General features: G+C 40.5%; 1 protein-coding gene across 1 annotated transcript in view; it reads right to left on the minus strand.

The window, feature by feature from the left end:
* Nucleotides 1-21,730, minus strand: part of slc15a4 (solute carrier family 15 member 4) — a 44,094-nt gene that overhangs the window by 14,305 nt on the left and 8,059 nt on the right. Inside the window, exons 6-8 of the mRNA XM_084056283.1 lie at nucleotides 20,069-20,249; nucleotides 14,715-14,876; nucleotides 2,945-3,103 (exon numbers count right to left, since the gene is read on the minus strand). Of these exons, the coding sequence (XP_083912409.1) occupies nucleotides 2,945-3,103; nucleotides 14,715-14,876; nucleotides 20,069-20,249 (502 nt within the window). The remainder of the gene's footprint in view (nucleotides 1-2,944; nucleotides 3,104-14,714; nucleotides 14,877-20,068; nucleotides 20,250-21,730) is intronic.

Below are 21,730 nucleotides of genomic sequence, written 5' to 3' on the forward strand. Positions count from 1 at the left end.
TTAACAGGAATTAACAAAAATGTACAGTGCTAGAAATGCCACAAAATGGAAAGCAGAACACCCCCATAAATGGTCTTTGCCAATTCCCGGTGCTTTGGCAGAGCACTCCAGTGGAAGGCACCTGTCTCTAAATAATCAAAATGATAAATGAGGCCTTGTTAAGCTTGTGAGCCACTTACCATCCTTAACAAAAAACGGGAAAAAAGAAAAAGAAAGAAAGAAATGAAAATACATTAAAATCCTGCCCAGTCCCTGAAAATATGCCATTGACAATTTCTATAATGGTGCAAGACGTGCCATGGTCAATTGGTCATATCTAATTTCTGTTTGCTAATATTGTAAACACAAACTGGCTTGGCTCACATTTCATGAGACCTGCTGTGCATAAGATTAGAGTTCACAAAGGATACGTGTGACTGAAGCGGTGCCATGTGAAACAATCTACCCTCCTCACTCAGCGACTACCACCAGGGGACAATTGAGCAGGGCAACCTTCAAACTGGGTTTGCTCAGTGACAAAGTGGAATTCAGTTGTATCATGCACCTTTCCAGGTTCTTTGGCTATTAAAAAATAGCATATCTACAAGCTCGTATCGCGGCACTCTGTGCCACGCTACGAGCTTGTAGATATGCTATTTTTTTTTTGAAAGCATGAAAATTTGTGCAAATCTTTGAAAACATATATTTTTTTTAAAGCAAACATTTTTAACTCAAATCTTTGCATCTGGGGATTCTACAATTGTCTTCTAAATATTTTTTTCTTTTTTTAAACAAAAAAAACGTATGTTGCTATAATCAGTGGTTCTCACACTTTTTCATGTCAAGGACCAGCCAAAATGATTTGTATTTGGCCACAGGCCCCATCTTAAAATATTTTGTTCCAGGGACCCCCCCCCCAGAAGCAAAGATTTTAGTTAAAAGTGTATATATATATTCAAAGATTTGCAATTGCACACATTTTCACGACTTCAAAATAAATAAATAGTAGATTTAAGCTCATAGCGTATATAGAGCTTAAATGTTTCTACTGTAAATGTATCATGTGAAAGTGGAATGCTTTCACCCAAGGTTGATTTTACTTGGACTTGGACTTTGCACACGGCAAAAGGAAACGGAGGTGGAGCATGCTGAGACAGGTGAGCGACCCTAAAATCTGGTGCGAGGTTGAGTGAGCAGTGCCATCCCTAAGCAACACCCAGGGGCCAGCTTTACTTAAATGGAAAGTGGCTAAGTAATCAGGCCACCAGCTTGTGATTAATGTTGGTTGTCTGTCCCCGGGCCTGCTCTGTTCAGTACAAACAGCCAAGATACAGTACTGTTTACGACATCTCACGTTGCCCTCAGCCATGGAAATGCGAAGACCTGTTGAGCCACATGGCCGGTGGAATCAGACAGGTCACACAACCCAACAAATTATGTCAGGACAGAATGGAAGACTCCACAACCGCAAGAAAAAAAAATCCTGCATGATTTCTGACTGCCTTTTAGGCCAAGGCTTTGTGCCATCTGTCAATGGCTACCAGGATGTTTTATTCAATTTTTTCAGCTCAGTCACCCTTTGTCTGGGAAAAACGCAGGAAGAAAATGACTCTTGGGGGCAAAACCGACGTTAGTTTAACAGTCAAATGATGCTTACTAAACAAACGGCCCCTCGGGTGAGGCAAGGCTGCGGCAAGGGATGGATTTATGAAGTCGTGCCAAGCATCTCTGAGTGCTAACATCATCAAAAAATACCTCCCGACCTGTCGGCACGTTGTATTAATGAGCTATTAGGTGTTTGTGGGTAAACAATTTACAGTGCTGGCTTATTTACCGCTCGCTCACAGGAAAGTGCATCTGGAGCTGGGAGCCTCGGCTCGCCAGGGAACCCATCCATCTGCTGCCACCGCCATGCTATTCATTCCAGCACTTGGACAGATTTACACAAACCTTTTGTCGTTAGTCTGACATGTCTATTTATTACGGGAAAGACTCTTAAAACAAGAGAATTGCACCGGGTGTTGCCCGAGCACACACACACCCGCACAACTAATTTACAAACTCCTTAAGTGGATTTTAAATCAAGACGAGGCATGAAAATTCTTGTGACCTGTCCCCGGGAAAATAGATTTCTGTATTCCAAATCCATACCCCCCCCCCCTCTATTGAGAGTGCATAATGTAACAGAGATGTCCACAGTCAATACGGCGTTCCAAATGTGCAAGGCACCTAACAGCTGGACGTGACAACTGTTACACTCCAGACATGCAGAAGGTGTAGGACTTGGAGGAACATTCTTTTCTTCACTAGAAAACCAGCCTGGCAATGATCAATCTCAAGAAATTCATGGTCATAGGTCAAATTCAACAGTGTTATGTAATAGATATATGACCCTAACCCAGTGGTTTTCAAACTTTTTGTGTCCCAAGGCACATGAAAGGGCAAGTCAAAATAGCAAGGGTTGCCTGTATTCACATCTAACTTTTATATATTGATACCGAATAAAAAGTTTTGGGTAGTTAGTGAATATAATCTGTCTGGGAAATGAGCGCGCACACTCTACTGATATAGTACTTGAAACCGAGCATCCCTATTCTGAGGAGAACTTTAGCCAAAAATAGCAGATCTACAAGCTCACAACGCCTCGCGCTGCGAGGCGTTTTGAGCTTGTAGATCGGCTATTTTCAGCAAAGAGGTTTGGTGTAGAGGCAAAAAAAAGCAGATTAAGTACAGAGTGAAAGATCAAGTTTACTAAGTATTGACAACATACACTAATGATTGTGCTGTCAAACAAGTCTATGAAGCCATCTATGAAATCTATGAAAACGTTTAATCTGCAACACAATTTTATACTATAATGTGGTGGGGGTCCCTGCTTCATCTCCCTCTCAATTAGAGGGTCCTTGGCCTGAAGAACGTTGAAGACCCCTGAGATTTGGTCAAAAATGATACTGTGCTTCCTTACCAAAGTCTTTGGTGGAGGACATCCAGCCAATCGCATTGAGGGAGACGATAGCCAGCAAACCGGATCCCACAAACGAGCCGATACCAGAGAAGAAGAAGAATAATCCCATGATGGCACTCTGCATGGACTTGGGGGCGGCTGAGTAAGCAAACTCCAGACCTTCAAAAAGACAAAGAGACAAATAGATGTCGACAGTCCTCAGAAATGACAATATGTAGCACATCATGCATTGTATTCAAGGTAACGTGATTAACATATAATAAATATTAGACACTCATCTGTAGAATATAATGTACTCTTTATTGGCATGCAGGCTGAGCATGCTAATAAAGTCTGATCCACGCGTAACTATCCATTCACTGCCTCACAGTAATCCACATAAAGGACACGAACATGCTCATGGTCCATGTTTATCTCTGTGTGAGTCCCATCCGCAATTCAAACACAGATCTCCTGTGTGAGAGACCAAGCATCTACATCCAAGAGGCAATCCCCACTTGGCCATTGCGCTTATGAGCTTCAGGCACTACTACTTGTCAACACGCGTCTACATTTTTCAAGGGAAGAGTAAAGAGACCTATACCTCCAACCACTGCAGCTAGCTGTGCTAGTTACATTGCATGGACATATACTGTACTCTACCGGTTAAAATTACGTTTTATTCATTTAAAATAAGTTCCAGATCACAGCTTTAAGCTGACTTTGTAAAATGAGAGTGGATGGGTTGTAGTGGTCAGCAATGTTTCCCCACTGTGAATGATTCATTATCACAGGTCTGGTCCATTACAAATGATACACATCACTATGGGGTGCCACTTGTTATCTTATAGATTACAACAGTTCCTATAGTAGAGAGAATGCATTCATAATACAGGCATTTTAAAATACATGAGGCCAAAGGGACCCAGTCAGCAGTTGTTACACTGTGGTGCTCCGAGAGGCATTTGTTCAGCATGGGTCAGCTCAAAAAACAAAAAAAAACAACCACCTATTAAACATTATTTACTGTCATGAAAGAACGGAAGAAAGGGATTGAATAGGAAGAGAGGAGTGAAGGGAAACATACACATGGAGATAAAGAACAAATTGTTCTCTTTGTGCCTGTAGATGTCTGCCTGCAAGCTGACATTGATCATTTCATGGCACCTTGAACATGTGATTTTTCAAATGAGGTCCAACCGCTACACATGTCAGAAGAGATTAGGAATACTTGGTTAAATAAGGTTGCCTTCTAAGACATTCCTTGGAGGAGGACGTTGCAAAAAAAAGTATGTGACAAACTGCATCATTACAGATACCTGCACTGGCACCATGAAAGTAATACTGTACCTTATATGACACTGGTTTTCAACCTTTTTCGTGTCAAGGACCCCCAAATTAACACATATTAGCCCACGGACCCCCATTTGAAAAGATATGCCAGGGACTCAACCATTTTGATTTCTTGGGGGTCCCAATCTACACTGTATCATCAGCATAGGTGCTCATCTAACTCTGAGAGTGTACAAATGGAACCAAATGGACCCGTTAGGGTCCATTTGCTTCCATTTGTACACTCTCAGAGTTACAGACACATAAGGATCAATTTGGTTCCTAACTATTAATTTGGCTGGGGACCCCCTGGAATCCCCTCAAGGACCACTGGTTATATGAACCACTGTTATATGAGATGGGATAAAAAATGTGACAACATACGGCCATTATTTAGAGGAAAACCAATTACTCGTCCTGTAGTTTGAAACATTTATTTATATCCCGGGCTAACCTTTCGATACCGTCAAACGCAGGTCAATAGCTATGCATATCGCAGGGGAGTCGGACTACATGGATTGGTGAACTTCCTCAGAATACTGTACAACACTGCACAGCTAAGGGACTAGGAGAGACCAGCAGTGCAACATAATGTTCAACCTTGTCTGTCAGTGAATGCGACGATCCTACGTGGAATTATAATTATGTCCGTAGTAGCACAACAACACAAGAAACAGTCTGACCTTTCCCGACCAAGAGGTGGAATTATAAAAAAAAAAAATAAAAAGAGAAAAAAGAAAAAGAGAGCTGGACTTAAAATATCTTATTTTTGTTTCTCCTGAGGGCAGTGTTGGCGGGGTGATTTTTCTTTCACAGAAAATAACATTAGCCTTTAACATTTTCAAAAGAGCAATACATAATTAAAAATCCCACAGGGAATCATTATTGCAAAGTTTTTGGATATTCGTATAGCCCAAAGCAGACAAACTGCTGGGTGGTGCAGAAGCAACGAATTACACATAGATAGATGTAGACGGGAGATATGTAAGCACCTGAGATTTTAAACTGATTTATTCAAACTGAATAAAAACTAGGGGGAAATGTTCCTTTCTATCAGACATATGTCACAATTCTGTCAGCCAATTTTCCTTTCGGAAAACCCCAGGGGGACAGTGTGGAGGGAGAGGAGTGGAAGATTATTTTAAGGCTCCCAACAGCTTTGTTATGTCTATATTTGACTTTCATAGGGACCCTAATAGTCAGGGGTGAACGCCATTGGTTTGTAGGAGCCTTAACAATCCAGGGGTGCAAGAACCTGTACAATTCCTATGTTCATTTATACCCACATGAACCCTAGCATCCCTATTTTGAGTATGTCATGAAAGGCGAACATCTGGCAAAAACAGGCAGAAAATTGTCAAAAGTAGCAGATCTACAAGTTCACAACGAGACATGTAAGCTTGTAGATGGGCCATTTTTGCTATTCTTTGTACATTAAACTATATAGGCCAAGGCTTAATTGGTTAAACACATTTCTAAAGCGGATATCACCTTGGAGTGACCGGATGAAAATTATTACGTTAAAATAAAAGAAGAATCTTGTACATTAAGGGTGTAATCTTAATAACAGATAGCTACCGTATAAGTGATTATAAGTGATTACAACAAACAGTATTAATAATATGGCTTTATCACAGCGGGGAGCCTGAGGCCTAATAAACCCCAGCCATCCAGGTAATTGAAACCTGCAGGGCCAGTAATGATCATGACTGCAGAGGAAATGGCAAATAAAAATAAATGACCAGGCAGATTTCTATTGATTTCTATTGTGCTCCGTTGCTTAGACAGGAAGATTCAAAATGGTGCCACTGCTGTTATGCTACAATGTTTCAAGGGTCTAAATCACCTCTTTTATGTAAAGACAGTGCCAGTATTGATTTTTTGGCTCATTTCCCTCATCACAACTCAATTTCATAGTATCGCCCTTTCATATTATTAACGCCGTTTCTCACTGCAGGCCATTATATTCTGGAGCGAGATCCCTTTAATTCTCATGAATTATTTTCGAATAGTCATTTTCCTTTTTATTCCAAGTGTTAACAAAATCATGAGAGTTTGAACAGTAACTTTGGCTTTTATGCAGCATGTATCAAATACATATTTGCAGCCTGAGCTCAGCAGCTGACCTTCTTTCACCCGAGAAATGTCTTTTTATATTATCTCTGGCAAAGATATTGTCTGAAAAGAACAAGGTTTGCTTTCCCCATGGAAAGCAAACCCCACTAAATTGCGAAAATGTAGGATTATGGCAGTCGCTGTATCGACGAGCATGTCTCTCAGTCTCATCAGATATCTGATGTTTCAAAATGATTGTAATCCTCAGACCAGGAGAAATAGGTACGGGCACACCGCGTGCCTACAGTATGTATTGAAAGGTACATAATGTAGGTGGCTCTGGGGTCCGCTCTGAAGCAACAGTAAAATAAGCTTGGACAAGCGAAGAAAACTCAACAAATAATGCTAAGGTCAAAGGGCTTGAGTGAACACTACTGTAGCAGTGTGTGGACTACCCATAGAAATAGTTGTTCTATAAAATAAAACCACCCTGTTATTCTGTTGCTGCAAAAGTCTGCTAGCTGGCTCAAAAGATCTGCCGTCTGGCCTGGACCGTTGGCGTAGCGGTCCAGGCACCTATAGGCTCAGTGTAGCCTGACAGTGTGTTGCGGGTTCGATCCCAGCGGCCTTTGCTGCATGTCACTCCCCATCTCTCTCTCTCCCCATTTTCTGTCAGCCTACTGTCCTATCGAATAAAGGCATAAAAAGCCCAAAAATATATATATCGTAAAAAACAAACAAAAAAAAAGATCTGTCATCTCTGACATACTGTTAAAAGAAAAAAGCTTTGTTGGCTATACAGTTTATCTGCGAATGACAGTATGAGAATGGTTCAAAGTCAGATTTTCTTTTCTGTGCCATTCTGATGAGTGACATAGTTTGACACCCATAAAGAGGACTCTCTTTTATTTCTTTATAACATTTATCTAAGGAGAGTTCACTTAGAACAAAATGTTTTTTTTCTACAGAATTGGGCTGGGGGAGTAGCCGTGGAGGGTGAGATTCATACTGGGGAGCAACAAGGTAGCTCATAACCAGAATAATGTACTGTTGGCCACTGAGCAGTTAACAGGGCTAGTTAAGAGGTTCAGAGGTTCTTGGATAGCAGTTCTGGAAGGAGTGGAAACAGATTTTTTCAACCATTCTGGGAAATCAAACCAGCAAACTTCATGCTCCTCGAAACACTACTGTAGTCTCCTGCTACAGAAAAGCAAAAAGGGGCAGAGGTGAAAGCTTGAAGGCTTACTGCTTCATATTTCTTCGCAGTCATGCTTTCCATACACATTTCATTCAACCTTAATTTATTTTCTCGGAAATACATTGAGGGCAGAGCCCTAATTTTCACATGAAGACAACTGCTGATGTACATTACTGATGCTGAATCATGAATCATTGTTTTTCTTCTTAATTATGTTATGTTATTAAGATGTTTATGTTCATTTTGTTCCACTAGAGAGTAAACACTGGAAAGAAGGGATAGGGGGCATCAGAACTTGAGTTTGATTCCCAACATCATCAAGTCAGGCCCCTATGATGAACTTATTTAGGCATTTTAATAATTTAATCTAATAATAAAGTCCAGAATAGAATATTGGTCTGGCAATAGCTGAGCAGTTGCAATTCATTAAGGTAATCTGTGCTATCTGACAGAAGGCTTCCAGAATACTTGTTTGCACAACTAACCACTGTAGCCACTGACATGTGTGTACAGTGATCTGTGTGTTAGCACCAATGATTTGGTTAATGACCATACATTAAAAAAATACTTTCAACAAACTTTGTATGGAAATAAATAAAGTATAAGAAACTAAAAAAGTATGCTCCTCAGAGCACAGGTCTCCGCCAGGCCTACCCAGGGCCTGCATACTTAGGCTGGACTATTGCAACGCTTTATTATCAGGCCCAAGTAAGTCCCTAAATAGCCTGCAGCTAGTCCAGAATGCAGCTGCGCGCATACTGACAGGAACCAGAAGAAGAGATCATATCACTCCTTCATTGGCCTCTTTGCACTTTGTCCCGGGTTAAATACAGAATAGAGTTTAGGTTCTCCTCCTCACATACAAAGCTCTCAATGGATAGGCACCAGTATATCTCAAAGAACTCATCGAGCCCTACTATTCGAAACCAGCCAGAACACCATTGCGTCCACAGTATGAAAAAATGCTTACGGCTCCAGGAAACCCCAAACAAGCTACAACAGGAGGCAGAGCATTTAAGTTTCAGGCACCTCAGCTGTGGAACCTTCTCCCAGTCTCAGTCCGTGAAGCAGACACACTCTGTATATTTAAGACTAGATTAAAAACCTTTCTCTATGATAAAGCCTATAGCCGAAGTGTATAGACTCAGTCACCCTATAGTCATCCTCTCTCCCCTCTCCCTCTCCACCTCCCCCCTCTCCTCTCGTCCACTCTCTTCTCGTCCTCCCTTTTGGTTGTGTGGGTTTGTGTCCCATTGGTACAATCGTAATTAACCCTGTACGGATTCACGCTCTAGTAAGGCCTGCCACTAATTCTACACCCGGGGACCCGCTCCCCTGAGTTTCTTTTATCTCCCACGTCGCAGTTCCATGGACTGTCACTACGGACCCCCAGCTGCGGCTCAAGACTGTGACTGCGGACCGGGCCTCTCCATGGAGCACGACCGTGGATTTCTACTACATTACACTATACCACTACACTATACTGTATATTATCTTAACATTCTGATATTATACCATTATATACTGCATACACATTATTGTTGTACTATATTATATTATCATATACTATCTTACACTATTATATTTGCTACTATTGTTATTGTTACTACTTGTATCTCTTTCTGTCTCTCCTCTGTCTCTCCATCTCTCTCTTCTTTCCCCCCCCGACACGGTCGAGGCAGAAGGCCCCCACCCTAGAGCCTAGGGTCTGCCTGACGTTTCTTCCAGTTAAGGGGGAGTTTTTCGTTGCCACTGTCGCAAAATTGCTTGCTCAGGGTGGGACTGTCGGGTCTCTTCTCTACATGTAAAGTGTCTTGAGACAACTTGTGATTTGATACTTTAATAAAATTGAATTGAATTGAATTGAATAGACACTTGGAATGGCATCTGAAAAATCTAACTTGTACATTTTGATTAATGTGCAACAGATATAGGCTAAAACGTGAAGCAGGCCGTTATAGCGCCACCATGAGGCCAATTTGAAAACTTTGGGGTGGAGGTTCTTTGGCCTACTGGGAGTGTGCGTCCAAAGTTTCACGACAATCGAACGCTGCATTTGTGTGAAACTCCCACAAACTTTGAAAGCCAATCATAGCCAAATTGAATGGAATCTGAACAACCTGACAGATACATCTTGATCACGTGACCACAGACATAATGTATAACGATTTGCATGTGTTTTGGACAAAATCTGTACGAGTAGTAGCAAAAAGAGTGTTTTGAAGAAAACTAAAAATGGTGGATAATCTTGTTAGCCAGAAATGGCCTATACGGGAAGTTGCGTCATGATCCAAGGCATCCAGGAAAAAAGGAAGTTTGGTTGTACGACCTAAGGTTCAAGAGAAGGGCCCTGTTATAGCGCCGCCATTAGGTCGATATGAAAAATCTGGGGCAGAGGTTCTGCTTTGGCCTCTAGGGAGTGTGCGTACAAAGTATCACGCAGATTGGTCCAATGGTGCTGGAGATCAGCTGCTCACAGACAGACACACTCACACACACACCCCACGTGCAACAGCTGGCTACTGACCGTAGCTGTTAGATGACCGTTGCACATAAAAGAAGATTGGTTAATTAAAGCCTAATAGCCCTCATAATCTGCTCCAATTATCATGTTTTCATACACAAGAAATGTATCTTCAAATCCCTAGCAATTTGAGTGGAACATATATTTATAAATGACTACAAATAAACAAATTAAGGTAGGTACTTTAGAAATCATTTAACCATGTACAATGTGCAATTAAATGCAATTCACCACAGTAAATGCTTTTCATTCACATTATTTTCTTCCTTAAAAGATGAGCATAAATTGCCTTAATAAAAAAAAAAAATCTCACATCTTTCAAAGGGCTTTAATGATGGTGTTCGATTCTTCATTTATCAAACTCAGTCTGACAGGTTAATAAGTTTACTGTGTATACAAAACGCCACAGGCAGATTGTATGAAAATAAGTGCATGAACTCAAGTTTACAGTCAATTTAATTTAAGTCTGTGACTCTCCCACATTCTCACCCACGCAGCGGGGTTCCCGCAGGCTTCGCTTTGTCTTGTAAATGGTTGATTAGCTGTGTTTACACACAAAAAAAAAACAACAACAAAAGAAATAACAAAAAGTGATGCATGTTGGAGAGCCATGCACAGTTACAGCATTATATTTTGCATTGAAAACTATTTGAATATAAAGGAGTAATACAAAAAGAAACTTGCACAAGCAGATTAAAGGCGGCTATATACTTCACAGAGAGTCCAACGAACATCAACTTTTTTCTGTGCACTGATCCGAAGAAAGATGAGAGAGGATGAAACAAATTAATACAGAGCTCTTCTGAGTTCTGAACACCAGACCCCATCCACTCAGTAATCTGTTCAATGAATCTGCCTAGCAACACAACACTGTGGCTCGCTCCGTCAGTTGCTCAAGCCACTGAATGGCTGTACGGTCTGTGGTGGAAACGGTGGTTTTAATATGTGGATATGCCTCCGATGTGCTGTGGGAAATTTGGCAAGGAGGTACGGAGGTTTTGCCATTTCTTACAAATAGGTTGTGTTTATGAATGGTCACTCAAAGAGGGATTACAGAGGTTTGTACCTCCTGGATGGTTGGCTTTTGTAGTACCTCCTCATCCCGTTCGTGCGTGCGCGTGTCTGTTCATTCCCTGTGGTGCTGAAATGCATGATTTTGGCTACTTTTTCCTAAAAGTAATTTGGCAGATTTTTTGAGCATCTATACTGGTGAAAATGTAAATCGGTGGCCATGATTAACACATATTTAGATATTCTCTTACTGTTATCACTGTTCTTATTTAGTCTGAAGTGAAGACCAAATCATAATGATGAAATGCTTATTGCAGTACACCGCTGTCGCTCGATTGTTGTCCATGGCAATGAAGTGATTTTCCCTTGAAATGTTCTGTCCAACAGATGAGCAACATCTGTCATTTATTTTTTACAATTGTTGGTTTACTTAAAACAGGACTGTGTGAACACAAACTGGACCTAATGGAAAATACAGCAATGAATTGTAACAACTTGTACTTTATACAGTACACGTTAGATTGTATAACCTTCTAGGCATGAGTATACTATTCTGATTGTTTACAGGCAAGTAGCTATTGCAGTATTTTTTTTTAGATCTACCATTACACCCGACAGCATTCTAGTCTATTGCTGACTATGCAATGTACAAATGTACCTTATTCAATGAAATCATCTTGGCAAATCATGAACTGTTTTGTAGGCTGTGTACAGTGTACTGTCTGCATTAACATTATGTCACTGTTACTTGTGTGATTCTGTCAGCACAACAAATTTCCCTAAAAAGATAATAAAGTTCGTACTGACGGACTGACTGAGCTGTTTTAATCTTATTAGTCTATGGATATATTCAGCATGGTTTCACAATAATGTAATCATATTTTAGGCTTCCTTTACACGATCTAATAGTACATGCATTTACCAGTTGCAAAGGAAGTGATTCGCGATGCCATTAAACGAATTCTTCAGTGCATTAAAAAGGGAAAATCACATACATCTTATTACTAGCTTTGAAAAGTTCTAAAACACACAATTGTTCAGTAAACATGTGAAGATAGCACACAACTTGTTTCAGAAATGGTTTATCAGGGCTCCCTGGTGGCTGACCTGGTAGAGCACATACCATATCAAGGCTCAAACCTTGCCTCAACTCGCCCGGGTTCTAACCTGACCCGGTGTCCTTCCCCATCTCTCTTTCCTGGCTTTTCCTCTGTCTCTCTCCACTGTGGCAACTTTATTTACTTAATTATTCCAGCAAGCTTTCATAACTAAATAACACACACACACAAAGGAATAATGTTATGCTGCTCGCATATTTTTGTATATGCAAATATGGCGTTTAAATTCAACAGGCACACTATATAGGCTTCCACATTAATGAAATAATCCCCTATAATTACCAATAAGCAGACGCACGCAATCATGCAAGACTGCATAAGTCAGCACGCAATGCAGGCGCTGTTAGTCCCAATAATAAATGCATCTCTCTCTCTCTCTCACTCACACACACACATACACACACACTATGTATGTATACATACTATATTTATTTTACATACTTTTTTGTTAGTTTTTTGGACTAATGTTGCTGCTAAATCCTACAGTTGGTACTAGGGAGAGCACAGACAACCAAGTCGCCTCCGATACGCATGTGACAGTGAGGAGTTTGACCAGAAGGGTGTTACGAATGCAGTGGTAAACGTTACACTTCCTAGTTCCATACCCCACTGAACAGGCACCCTGACCAACCCGTAACAGTCACTAGTGCAGTGACAGAGTTCGCGCTACCTGCCTGGCTTCGCTTCTGCAAGCAAAGCAAATTGAATTTGTTGGAACAGCCAGCCAAGCCGGAGGCACTGCGGAGGATTTGAACCCCTAGTCTCCGAGATAGTGGGCAGGAACTTTATGCTTGCGCCACGAAGCACCCACGATAATTGATCTTTTAGATTATCATGACCGTATAGAGATGTTTTAAAAATACTGTAGATGCAGTTACGTTTCAGAATGGAAAGCCAAGCAGTTAAAAAATTACATGAGCTCTGCCCACTCTATATAACCACCGCCACATATGTCCTTTTTATTGCACCTGACGAAGACCTTGTGTAGGTCGAAATGTTGTGATCTGTCTCTAATAAAGTTAATTGGGTGCTTAGAATACGGTGTACAAATATTTTCTTCATAGTTAATTACGGAGACTGACCAGCCATTCCGGTGTGGGAAAAACTTAGGAGAAAAACTGCTGTATTTTTAACTTATCTAATAATCAATATAATCATATTTATTCATATTTATTTACTTCAGCGGAGTTTGATTTCAGAACTTATCACTTTTTCATGAGTTTGCAGGTCTGCCTTCAGTCCACTTATGCTAATATTCTTTGTTGTTTATGATGTCAAAAATTGCATAAAGAGTAATATCAACATTTATTAGGTACCCGAGCTCATGAACCCGACTAAGACTCAATACTCTCTCTCACTTTTGTCGGGCACAATGTCACAGAACACGGACAGATACGCACTGGCCAGCTTGGTTAGCAACACAGACAAACTAGAGGGAGGTGCACATGAACATAACGTTATTTACTGACATCAAACATGGAGGAGAAAACACGTTAACGTGATCACTCGTCAATTCACTCTCTCACGTCATACTACTCACGGGCGCAACCATTTTTCAAACAATTGTTATTGTGAAGATTTACGAACCCAACTAATTTCATTTTGTTTCATTTCATCCACGGTCCTTTTCCATTGCGGGAAGGAACATTGAGGGGGAAAAGCTGAATTAATACCTAATTACCTACGGGACCTACCTCCCGGAGCACAGGAGGTAGGTCCCGTAGCTGAGCTCCAGCACAAATTAAATCGTATGCTGTCGCTGTGGCGTTTTGCGCTCACTGCTTGGCCCCAGGTATTGCAGCTTGCAGTTATATTTGAGAATTGAGAACAATTCGTGTTGGCTAAACCTGCTGTTTGGTGTGCCTCTATGGATTCTACACGTCTCAATTTCAGCAGCGACAAAGACAAGGGCAGCTCAGTCTAAATAGGGTATTGTTTTAGCAAAAGATTATTGATTAGATGAACCACTTAAACAATGAGCTGAGGAATAGTGTTACTGTCAAGCTGAGGGAAAACCATTCATCACTTAAGCTCTAAAGGTTACTTTATCATTATAAACCACACTTCACCTTAGCATTTATAAAATGTCTCATTATTTAACAATAAACTTCAATGGGGTAAGAAATCAAGAGTCAACGGTCGGTCAATACCTGCACCAATTAGCACTCACTATATATGATATCAGTCACCTACCCACAATCGCATCAGGAAGATAGAAGATAAATTGGACCAATTATAATTGTGCAATCAAAATGGGTTTATACATTTGGCTTTATTGTGGTGTTAAGTTTAGTTTGCACAGTATGGAGTATACTGTAGTTAAACGCTCGATACCAACAACCACATCAAGAAAGCACAGTGTGACAGCAAATCATACCGATAACAATTATGCAATAGAAATGTGTTTTGTATTGCATATTGTTTTCCTCTTTGTAGTGAAAATGGTGCAGTGAAAATGCTAGAAGACTTCATGACAGTGCAGCCGACTGCAGTGTGAAATCACAGCTTGACTTCTACTTACACTAATTATAAGTAAAATAAATCCCACCATACCTGCAATACTGGCGAAGATCTCACTGATTCCGATCAGCACATATTGAGGCACCTGCCACCATATGGGTAAATCTGCAGCATAGTAGATGACCGTGCCAATCTGCTGGTCGATGGTACCGTTTGGAGATTTGACTACATCAAGTCGTTTAGTCTCCAGTATTCCTGAAAGGGAAGAGGCAGTGTTAATGTTTGAACGTGGTATGCAAGGGCCAACATAATGTGTACTGCACACCATGTGAAATGTACTGGAGCCTGACCAACTTATCAGTAAGCCAGTTCTATCAGCTGATATTGGCCTATCACAGATGTATTGTGTGTTTGTTTTAACATAATGCAGAAAAGAATGCTTGGAGTAACTGAGAAATTGTTCTATTTGTGTGTTTGTTTTTTATAGTTAATAATAATAATAATAACTTGGATTTATATAGCGCCTTTCAGAAACCCAAGGACGCTTTACAGTACACAAAATAACAATTCATTTTCAACAGTCATTTATAATTATAAAATTCCCAGTTACTGTTTCAGTGCATTGAAACATTTTGGACAATAAAGTTTACTGTTAAACTGTAAAATATCCCGCCTTCCTTACATACAGTTGTCACAAGTGTTTGATAACGACATTTGAGAGATGACTATTTTCCCAGTATCCGGTCCGACTCTGAAATGTACTCCAGACAGAGCTTGATGGTGTAAAATAGGTAACATTACGCTGCAAAATCTGCAAAACTGTCACTCTTGAGTGTAAGACGGTCTGCAGGTAAAGAAATTGTAAACTTCAAGTTAAAGTTAGATTAACAATCTTGTTTATGTTAATATTGTTTTGCACCAGCCATACAGTAGTTAAAAGGAATGGGAATACATATGGAATATAGGCTACAACTTTGTGTAGCGGTAGCCTACAGTATGTATACCGATCATAAAAGTAATGCTTGCTAGGCAATTCTTCATAAGAATCTAAATTCGTAAAGTGAAACATTTTGTAGTTATAGAGACTGAAAGGAGCAGGTTGAAAAAGGGCAGCAATGCATGTTTGCGCGAAGGCAATGTGCACAAAATCAGTATACTCGAACATCTGCATGTGTGGAGCCGTGCACAACTGGTTCGGCCCATATTAAGTTGCCTTTTTGCGCAATCAGGCCAGTGAACTAAAATTTGTTTGACACCCCTGGATTAGCGTTTATGTTGGGATCAAATTTGGAATCCTGGGAATTTCAGATCACTGGGAAAATATGTGAGGATACGTGATCTAGAGTAAACATTAGGTAGACACATACAACTAATTCCTTCTCTTCCTTCTCCCCCCCCCCCCCCCCCAATAGATCTAGGTACACCTTTTTCTGAACTGTCGAGCAAGGATAAAACCCAGGGTCAATAAAACAAACAGGCCATTGGGGATATACAGTATATCGGTTTATATAATACAGTCACAGTGAGGAGGCACTTGTGAAACTTATTAAGCACCCTTAAGTCCATGAAACCAACAAACAGCCAAACATCGCAAGGAGTTAAAGGATTCACTGACACTCCATTAGGGATTTAGCTGGTTTCATGGCTACACCACCACTTCATTAAGATCACATCTGCATGCTCACAGATTAAGGCAGTTAGTAATGGAACAGTGCAGACAGCGCGACAATGAGAGCCAAGCAAGTCGTCGTCAAACCACTGCCGCTTCCTAAAAGCTTCATTCGATAACCATTATCATGTAACCAGCAGCTATTTCCAGATAACACCCAGAGACAGCCTCCTATCATAACCACACTTAATGCTGTATTTGAGAGGAGCTGCAGCCTTGTAATCCAGCTATCCTATAATACCAGCCGTCCATCCCAGGCAGGGCAAGCAGCCTCCGGGTTGCCCGCAGCAAGTCTAGGGCTCAGCATAAACATACACCCATATCACACATCATACACCCAAGTGCAATCCCTGAGAACTTTGCAACAGCTTTTATAAAAGCGTCCTACTTTTAGACATCAAAAACGTCAGTGGGCCATTACTAAAACAGATTATATAAAAGTTACAAAGAATGCTATAAAAAAATGAAGATTTACTTCAAAAGCAAATGTCCATGCTGCTTTGGAATGTCACCCAGCATGTAGTTGAAGCCAGTGTTTCTAGTGCTAGCCTATTAAATAAATACGAGCTTAGACCCGGATGGCATGGCCTACTGTGTAGACACACTGAATGGCATATTTACAAATGTTGTGAGTGTTGATCCTAGCTGTGTCCAGGGCAAACAATGCCACTTCAAGCTGGTTTAGAGCTGTCCGTCTCTCTGTGGTTTCTGAGCCCCGTGACTTATGCTTGTGGACAGACAACCACAGGAAACACGGAAGACCAGCTAAGCAAAATGGGACATAACTTCGTAACAGAAGACACGCTATAGAATGATTCTGTATGAATAAATATGAAGTGGGTTCAATCCCACCACAGGATCAGTGCTGTCGTAGGTCATCTTCTCTGCTCACTGCCCAAAATATGTTCTATGCATTTGTAACTATGAAAAATGTATCCAATTAATTCACTGTGACAGACCAAAGGTATGGAATTAGCCTGTAGTACTACAGTAAATTCACCTATGTGGTGCCACACGTCATCATAGGCCTTTCTTTTCATGACCACGACTTAAAACTGCTTGCTGAAATACTGTAAATTATATTGGGCCATGCTGGTCGGTGATCAGATAGTGCATCCACCACATAATTGCAACGGCCCTGGTTCAATTCTATCTGGAGAACTGAACTGCATGTTTTCCCCCTCTCTGCAATTGCTCAAATTCCTGCTTCTCATTTTCAAAAACAAAAAAATGGAAAAGATTCTGAATATCTGAAATAAACATTACAGATACAACCTTTCCTTCTCAGCAGCCATTTTTAAAGCATTTCCTAGAACCGAAAAATCCCCTCATTAGATTTGGTTAACAGGCATTTTACAGTAGTTTGCTGATAATAAAAGCAAAAAAGAGGAAGAAGAAGAAAAAAAAAACATCCACTTGCTCAGAGTATTTCAGGCTTTGGCACATTTCAAATTAGACTACGCGAGAACACCCTTTCAACACATTCAGTTCCACTTCACAATTTCTGCATGGTATGTGGAACAATCCAGGGGTACAAAAAAAAAAAAAGATAAATTAGTCCAACATAATAAACGTACACTCACCCTCTCTTTTACATGCATGCACACACACGCACACACACACACACACAACATGGATAATACTTCCTCCAGGAAAGTGCTTATGGTTACCTTTTTTTTTCTTTTTCTTGTTATGACAAAGCAACAGTAAGTGGTCTCCAGCAGCTTTGCACACTCCCTGGAGGTGTACCAGAGAGGAGTACAGTGGTGGTGGCTGTAGCTGTTGTGTCTCAGAGGCTCTCATTAGTGTCTGATCACATCCTCACACCTTAAAGTACTTCCACCCTTGTTTAGAGGGCCGTATACTGCCACTACCTCAGAGCAGTGGTTACCAAACTTTTTTAGCTCGAGAGCCAAAAGAGAAATTTGACGTCTCGGGACCCAAAATGTACTAATATACATTGTGAATTAACCACTTAAGCCCTATTTAATAGTGAAAATATTCTTTTGAAACATTTATGATTTTTTTTTTCATTTCTGAACATTATAGTTTTTTGAAAATCTTTTGAAATACTAAAACCTTTTTTCTAGGAAAAACTGATATTTACTTGCATTGTTCAATATAATGTTTGCTTATAACAAGCTAATTGCACTCAAAATAGAAACTTTAATCAAATCTAACTGTTTTTTATTTATTAGAATTTATTTTTCCTTTCTTTTTGTTTTTGTTGTTACATAACGACGTTCAAAACATCAGTAATTAGTGGTCTATGACTCTCCAAAATCAGGATTGATTGATTGATTGAATTTATTTGGTGATAAAAAGAAAGGGCAAATCACTTCCTAAAATGACAACACCACACACAATATCACCGAGGATAATAACACGATAAAGCCCTAAGGCTTATTTCCATTTGGTCATCTAAAAAGCAAAATTTGGTCGGCATTGGACCAAAGAAATCTGACATCAGACCACTCTCAGAGTTCAATTAATTCTTTGTAATATTATGTGAGCATGAGCGTGCTTCTTGGCGATGCATTCAAGGCTCTTTTCAAAATCATAATGAATTATGTATTATTATAATCAAAATCTAAACATCTGCGTTATGTTGGCCTTTCATGATTTTAGTGCCTTTCATGATTTGAGTGGAATTAATTAACTGCCAAAGATACACCTTGTTAACCAGACGTTCTAATAATGTTGGGACGTCTGTTTTTTTCAAAAGAAGTTTTTAACTTTGAACTGCTTCACAGCGTAAGTAGAGTTCTTGTTAGTGTAAACAAAACATTCACAACAAACGTAATATCAATTGCTCCTCCTCACAAACAGCTATTAAATATGATTTAGCACATGTTTAAATATCAATTAGCAATCTGCTGAGCACTCCAGTCAATACTAAAAAGGTCAATGAGGACAGAATGTGTTTGTATTCTACAGCGATAGGAGAAGTAATTCTGAGAGGGAAACAGGGAGGCAATGGTTGTGCAAAATATATTGTGCATTGGTTCTGAAGACTGTTACTGATTTGCTTTTCCCCTGCCCTGCAGACTTGTCTCACTCAAAACATTTTAGCCTGAATATATCAATGCAGCAGCACCCACTGACAGGCTAGGCAGAGAGTTATTTAAGATAATCCACAGGCTGGAACCGAATTGGACAGAGCAGTGCTGTCGGATGTGGGTGCAGTCAAACAGAACCAAAGTACAGGGATGCTACAGCTCTGCTCTATATGTACAAAGGAAAAAAATGAAAAAGCACCTTTGGGGCTTTTTATTTTATTATTTCTTTGCCAGGTCTGTATGATAACAGCTTTTCTAGAAAGTGGCGCTTTGATAGAAGGAATATTAATACATCGCTGACAGACTACCTGCTGAGTCCTGGAAAAACGACGCTGTGAGGGTCAATTCCTTGTAGTTGTAAACATCAAGGCTGGTCAAATACACATGTATACATGGCATTTAGACCGTATCAAGAGATATCTCTCCTGGGGGATCAAAACTATGTGCATGAGACAAAGTAAACCTCCCTCCTTTTTTATGTCAAATACTTTCATTCTACATGTATATATGGTTATTCAAACATGACGCCACTTTCAAATGATGCAGATCTATGGCATGCGTGGTGCCGTTTGTTGCCTCGGAAGCGCTGACTCCATGCTGACATTTAGCATCGTAAACAAAGACCAACTTTGCTGCTGAAAGGCAGGGTGTTTAGTTGGCCTATTTACTCATTTGACAGCGGCAACAGGGCATGACTGCTAGCACACTCACTCACTCACCCGCCGCAACGGCCGACCACATGACAAAGAACATCCCCACTGCAATCCTCTTCAGGGAGGAAGGCAGCAGGCCCCGGCGCTTGAGGATGGGGTCCACTACTTTGTCCTTAAGGGGGATCAGCATGAGGATGAGCACTGCATCAAACATTGTCAGCCAGGCTGCAGGAAAGCGGAATTTGATCTGCCAGGGAATCCAGCAAGGAGAAACATGAGGGAAGAGTATGTGTAAGAGCACAAGGCATGAAAAACAATACAGAGAATGTCAGTGCATTCAAGTCCACTTCCTCACAGGTGAGCCTGTGTATGTTGTGTGTGTATGTACTGTGTGTGTGTGTGTGTGTGTGTGTGTGTGTGTGTGTGTGTGTGTGTGTGTGTGTGTGTGTGTGTGTGTGTGTGTGTGTGTGTGTGTGTGTGTGTGTACTGTGTGTGTGTGTGTGTGTGTGTGTGTGTGTACTGTGTGTGTGTGTGTGTGTGTGTGTGTGTGTGTGTGTGTGTGTGTGTGTGTGTGTGTGTGTGTGTGTGTGTGTGTGTGTGTGTGTGTGTGTGTGTGTGTGTGTGTGTGTGTGTGTGTGTGTGTGTGTGTGTGTGTGTGTGTTCTGGTCTTGTCTTGTCTTGATATTGCTTTGGCGCCCCCAGGTGGCCAGACACAAAACTGAACATAATGACGAGAGAGGAATGTTGACGCAATTCACATAATCAAATGCACCCACATTTGAACTGTTAATTATAGATATCAGCCATCAAAGTGGTGGCATTATCTATAAATGCTTCCCACTGAATGTGCCTGCAATTTGAACAACACTTTGTGCTACTACCCGACCAGCCAAATTAATATATCCGAGAGCAGAAATTGGAAATCTAATATCATGAAGTTTTATTTATTAATAATGATCTAACCTAGAAAAATAACAGGATAACATATTATCAATAAAACAGGAAAATACATTTGACACATAACACACTATCTACACATTTCGGCTATACTGTATCTAGTTCAGTGAGCATTGATGGAACCAGACACTCCCAGGGATCTGTTTTGCAATTCAAATCCTGCATGCCATCTGAGCTCCCAATGTGTCGGGTTTTACACATTTGATAGTTCCATTTATTTTCAAATTGAATTTCCATTTCTTAGAGTAACTGCTGGCAAGTCATACACAGTGCTTTTCCCCCCTGTTTGCACATTATCATATTCAAAATGACAGAAAGTGCTAAGTGAGAGTATTTTTCTCACACCAGGGAGAGACTGGCTGGAGTGGCAGAGCTGCCCCTGCAGGCTTCGGTCTCAGTGGGCATGGGGGGCTATGGAGGGGTCTGCTGAAGGGGTGTTGCAACAAAAAACAACTCATGTGTAATAATGTTGTAGACATCATACTGGTTCGTTCATCACTACAGTCTTCCCTAACATTAAGAACTTTTGGAACTTATGACATTAGCCAACATCCCACAATGTTGAAACATCTATAACATGTTTTAAATGATTGATTATCGTTTCTCATTTCCTCTGTGTAATGCTCTTATGACCAGATGATCTCATTGGGAATAATGGCATGCTGCTTGCTCCCACTTATTATTTGTAAGAGCGTGCCCTGTTAACGTTTCTTTTTTTAAAAACATTCTTACTGCTTAAGAACTGCATGTCAGGTGAAGCAAGGGATGAGT

This window comes from Gymnoscopelus microlampas (assembly GCF_963454915.1).
Source record: "Gymnoscopelus microlampas genome assembly, chromosome: 4".
NCBI lineage: Eukaryota > Metazoa > Chordata > Actinopteri > Myctophiformes > Myctophidae > Gymnoscopelus > Gymnoscopelus microlampas.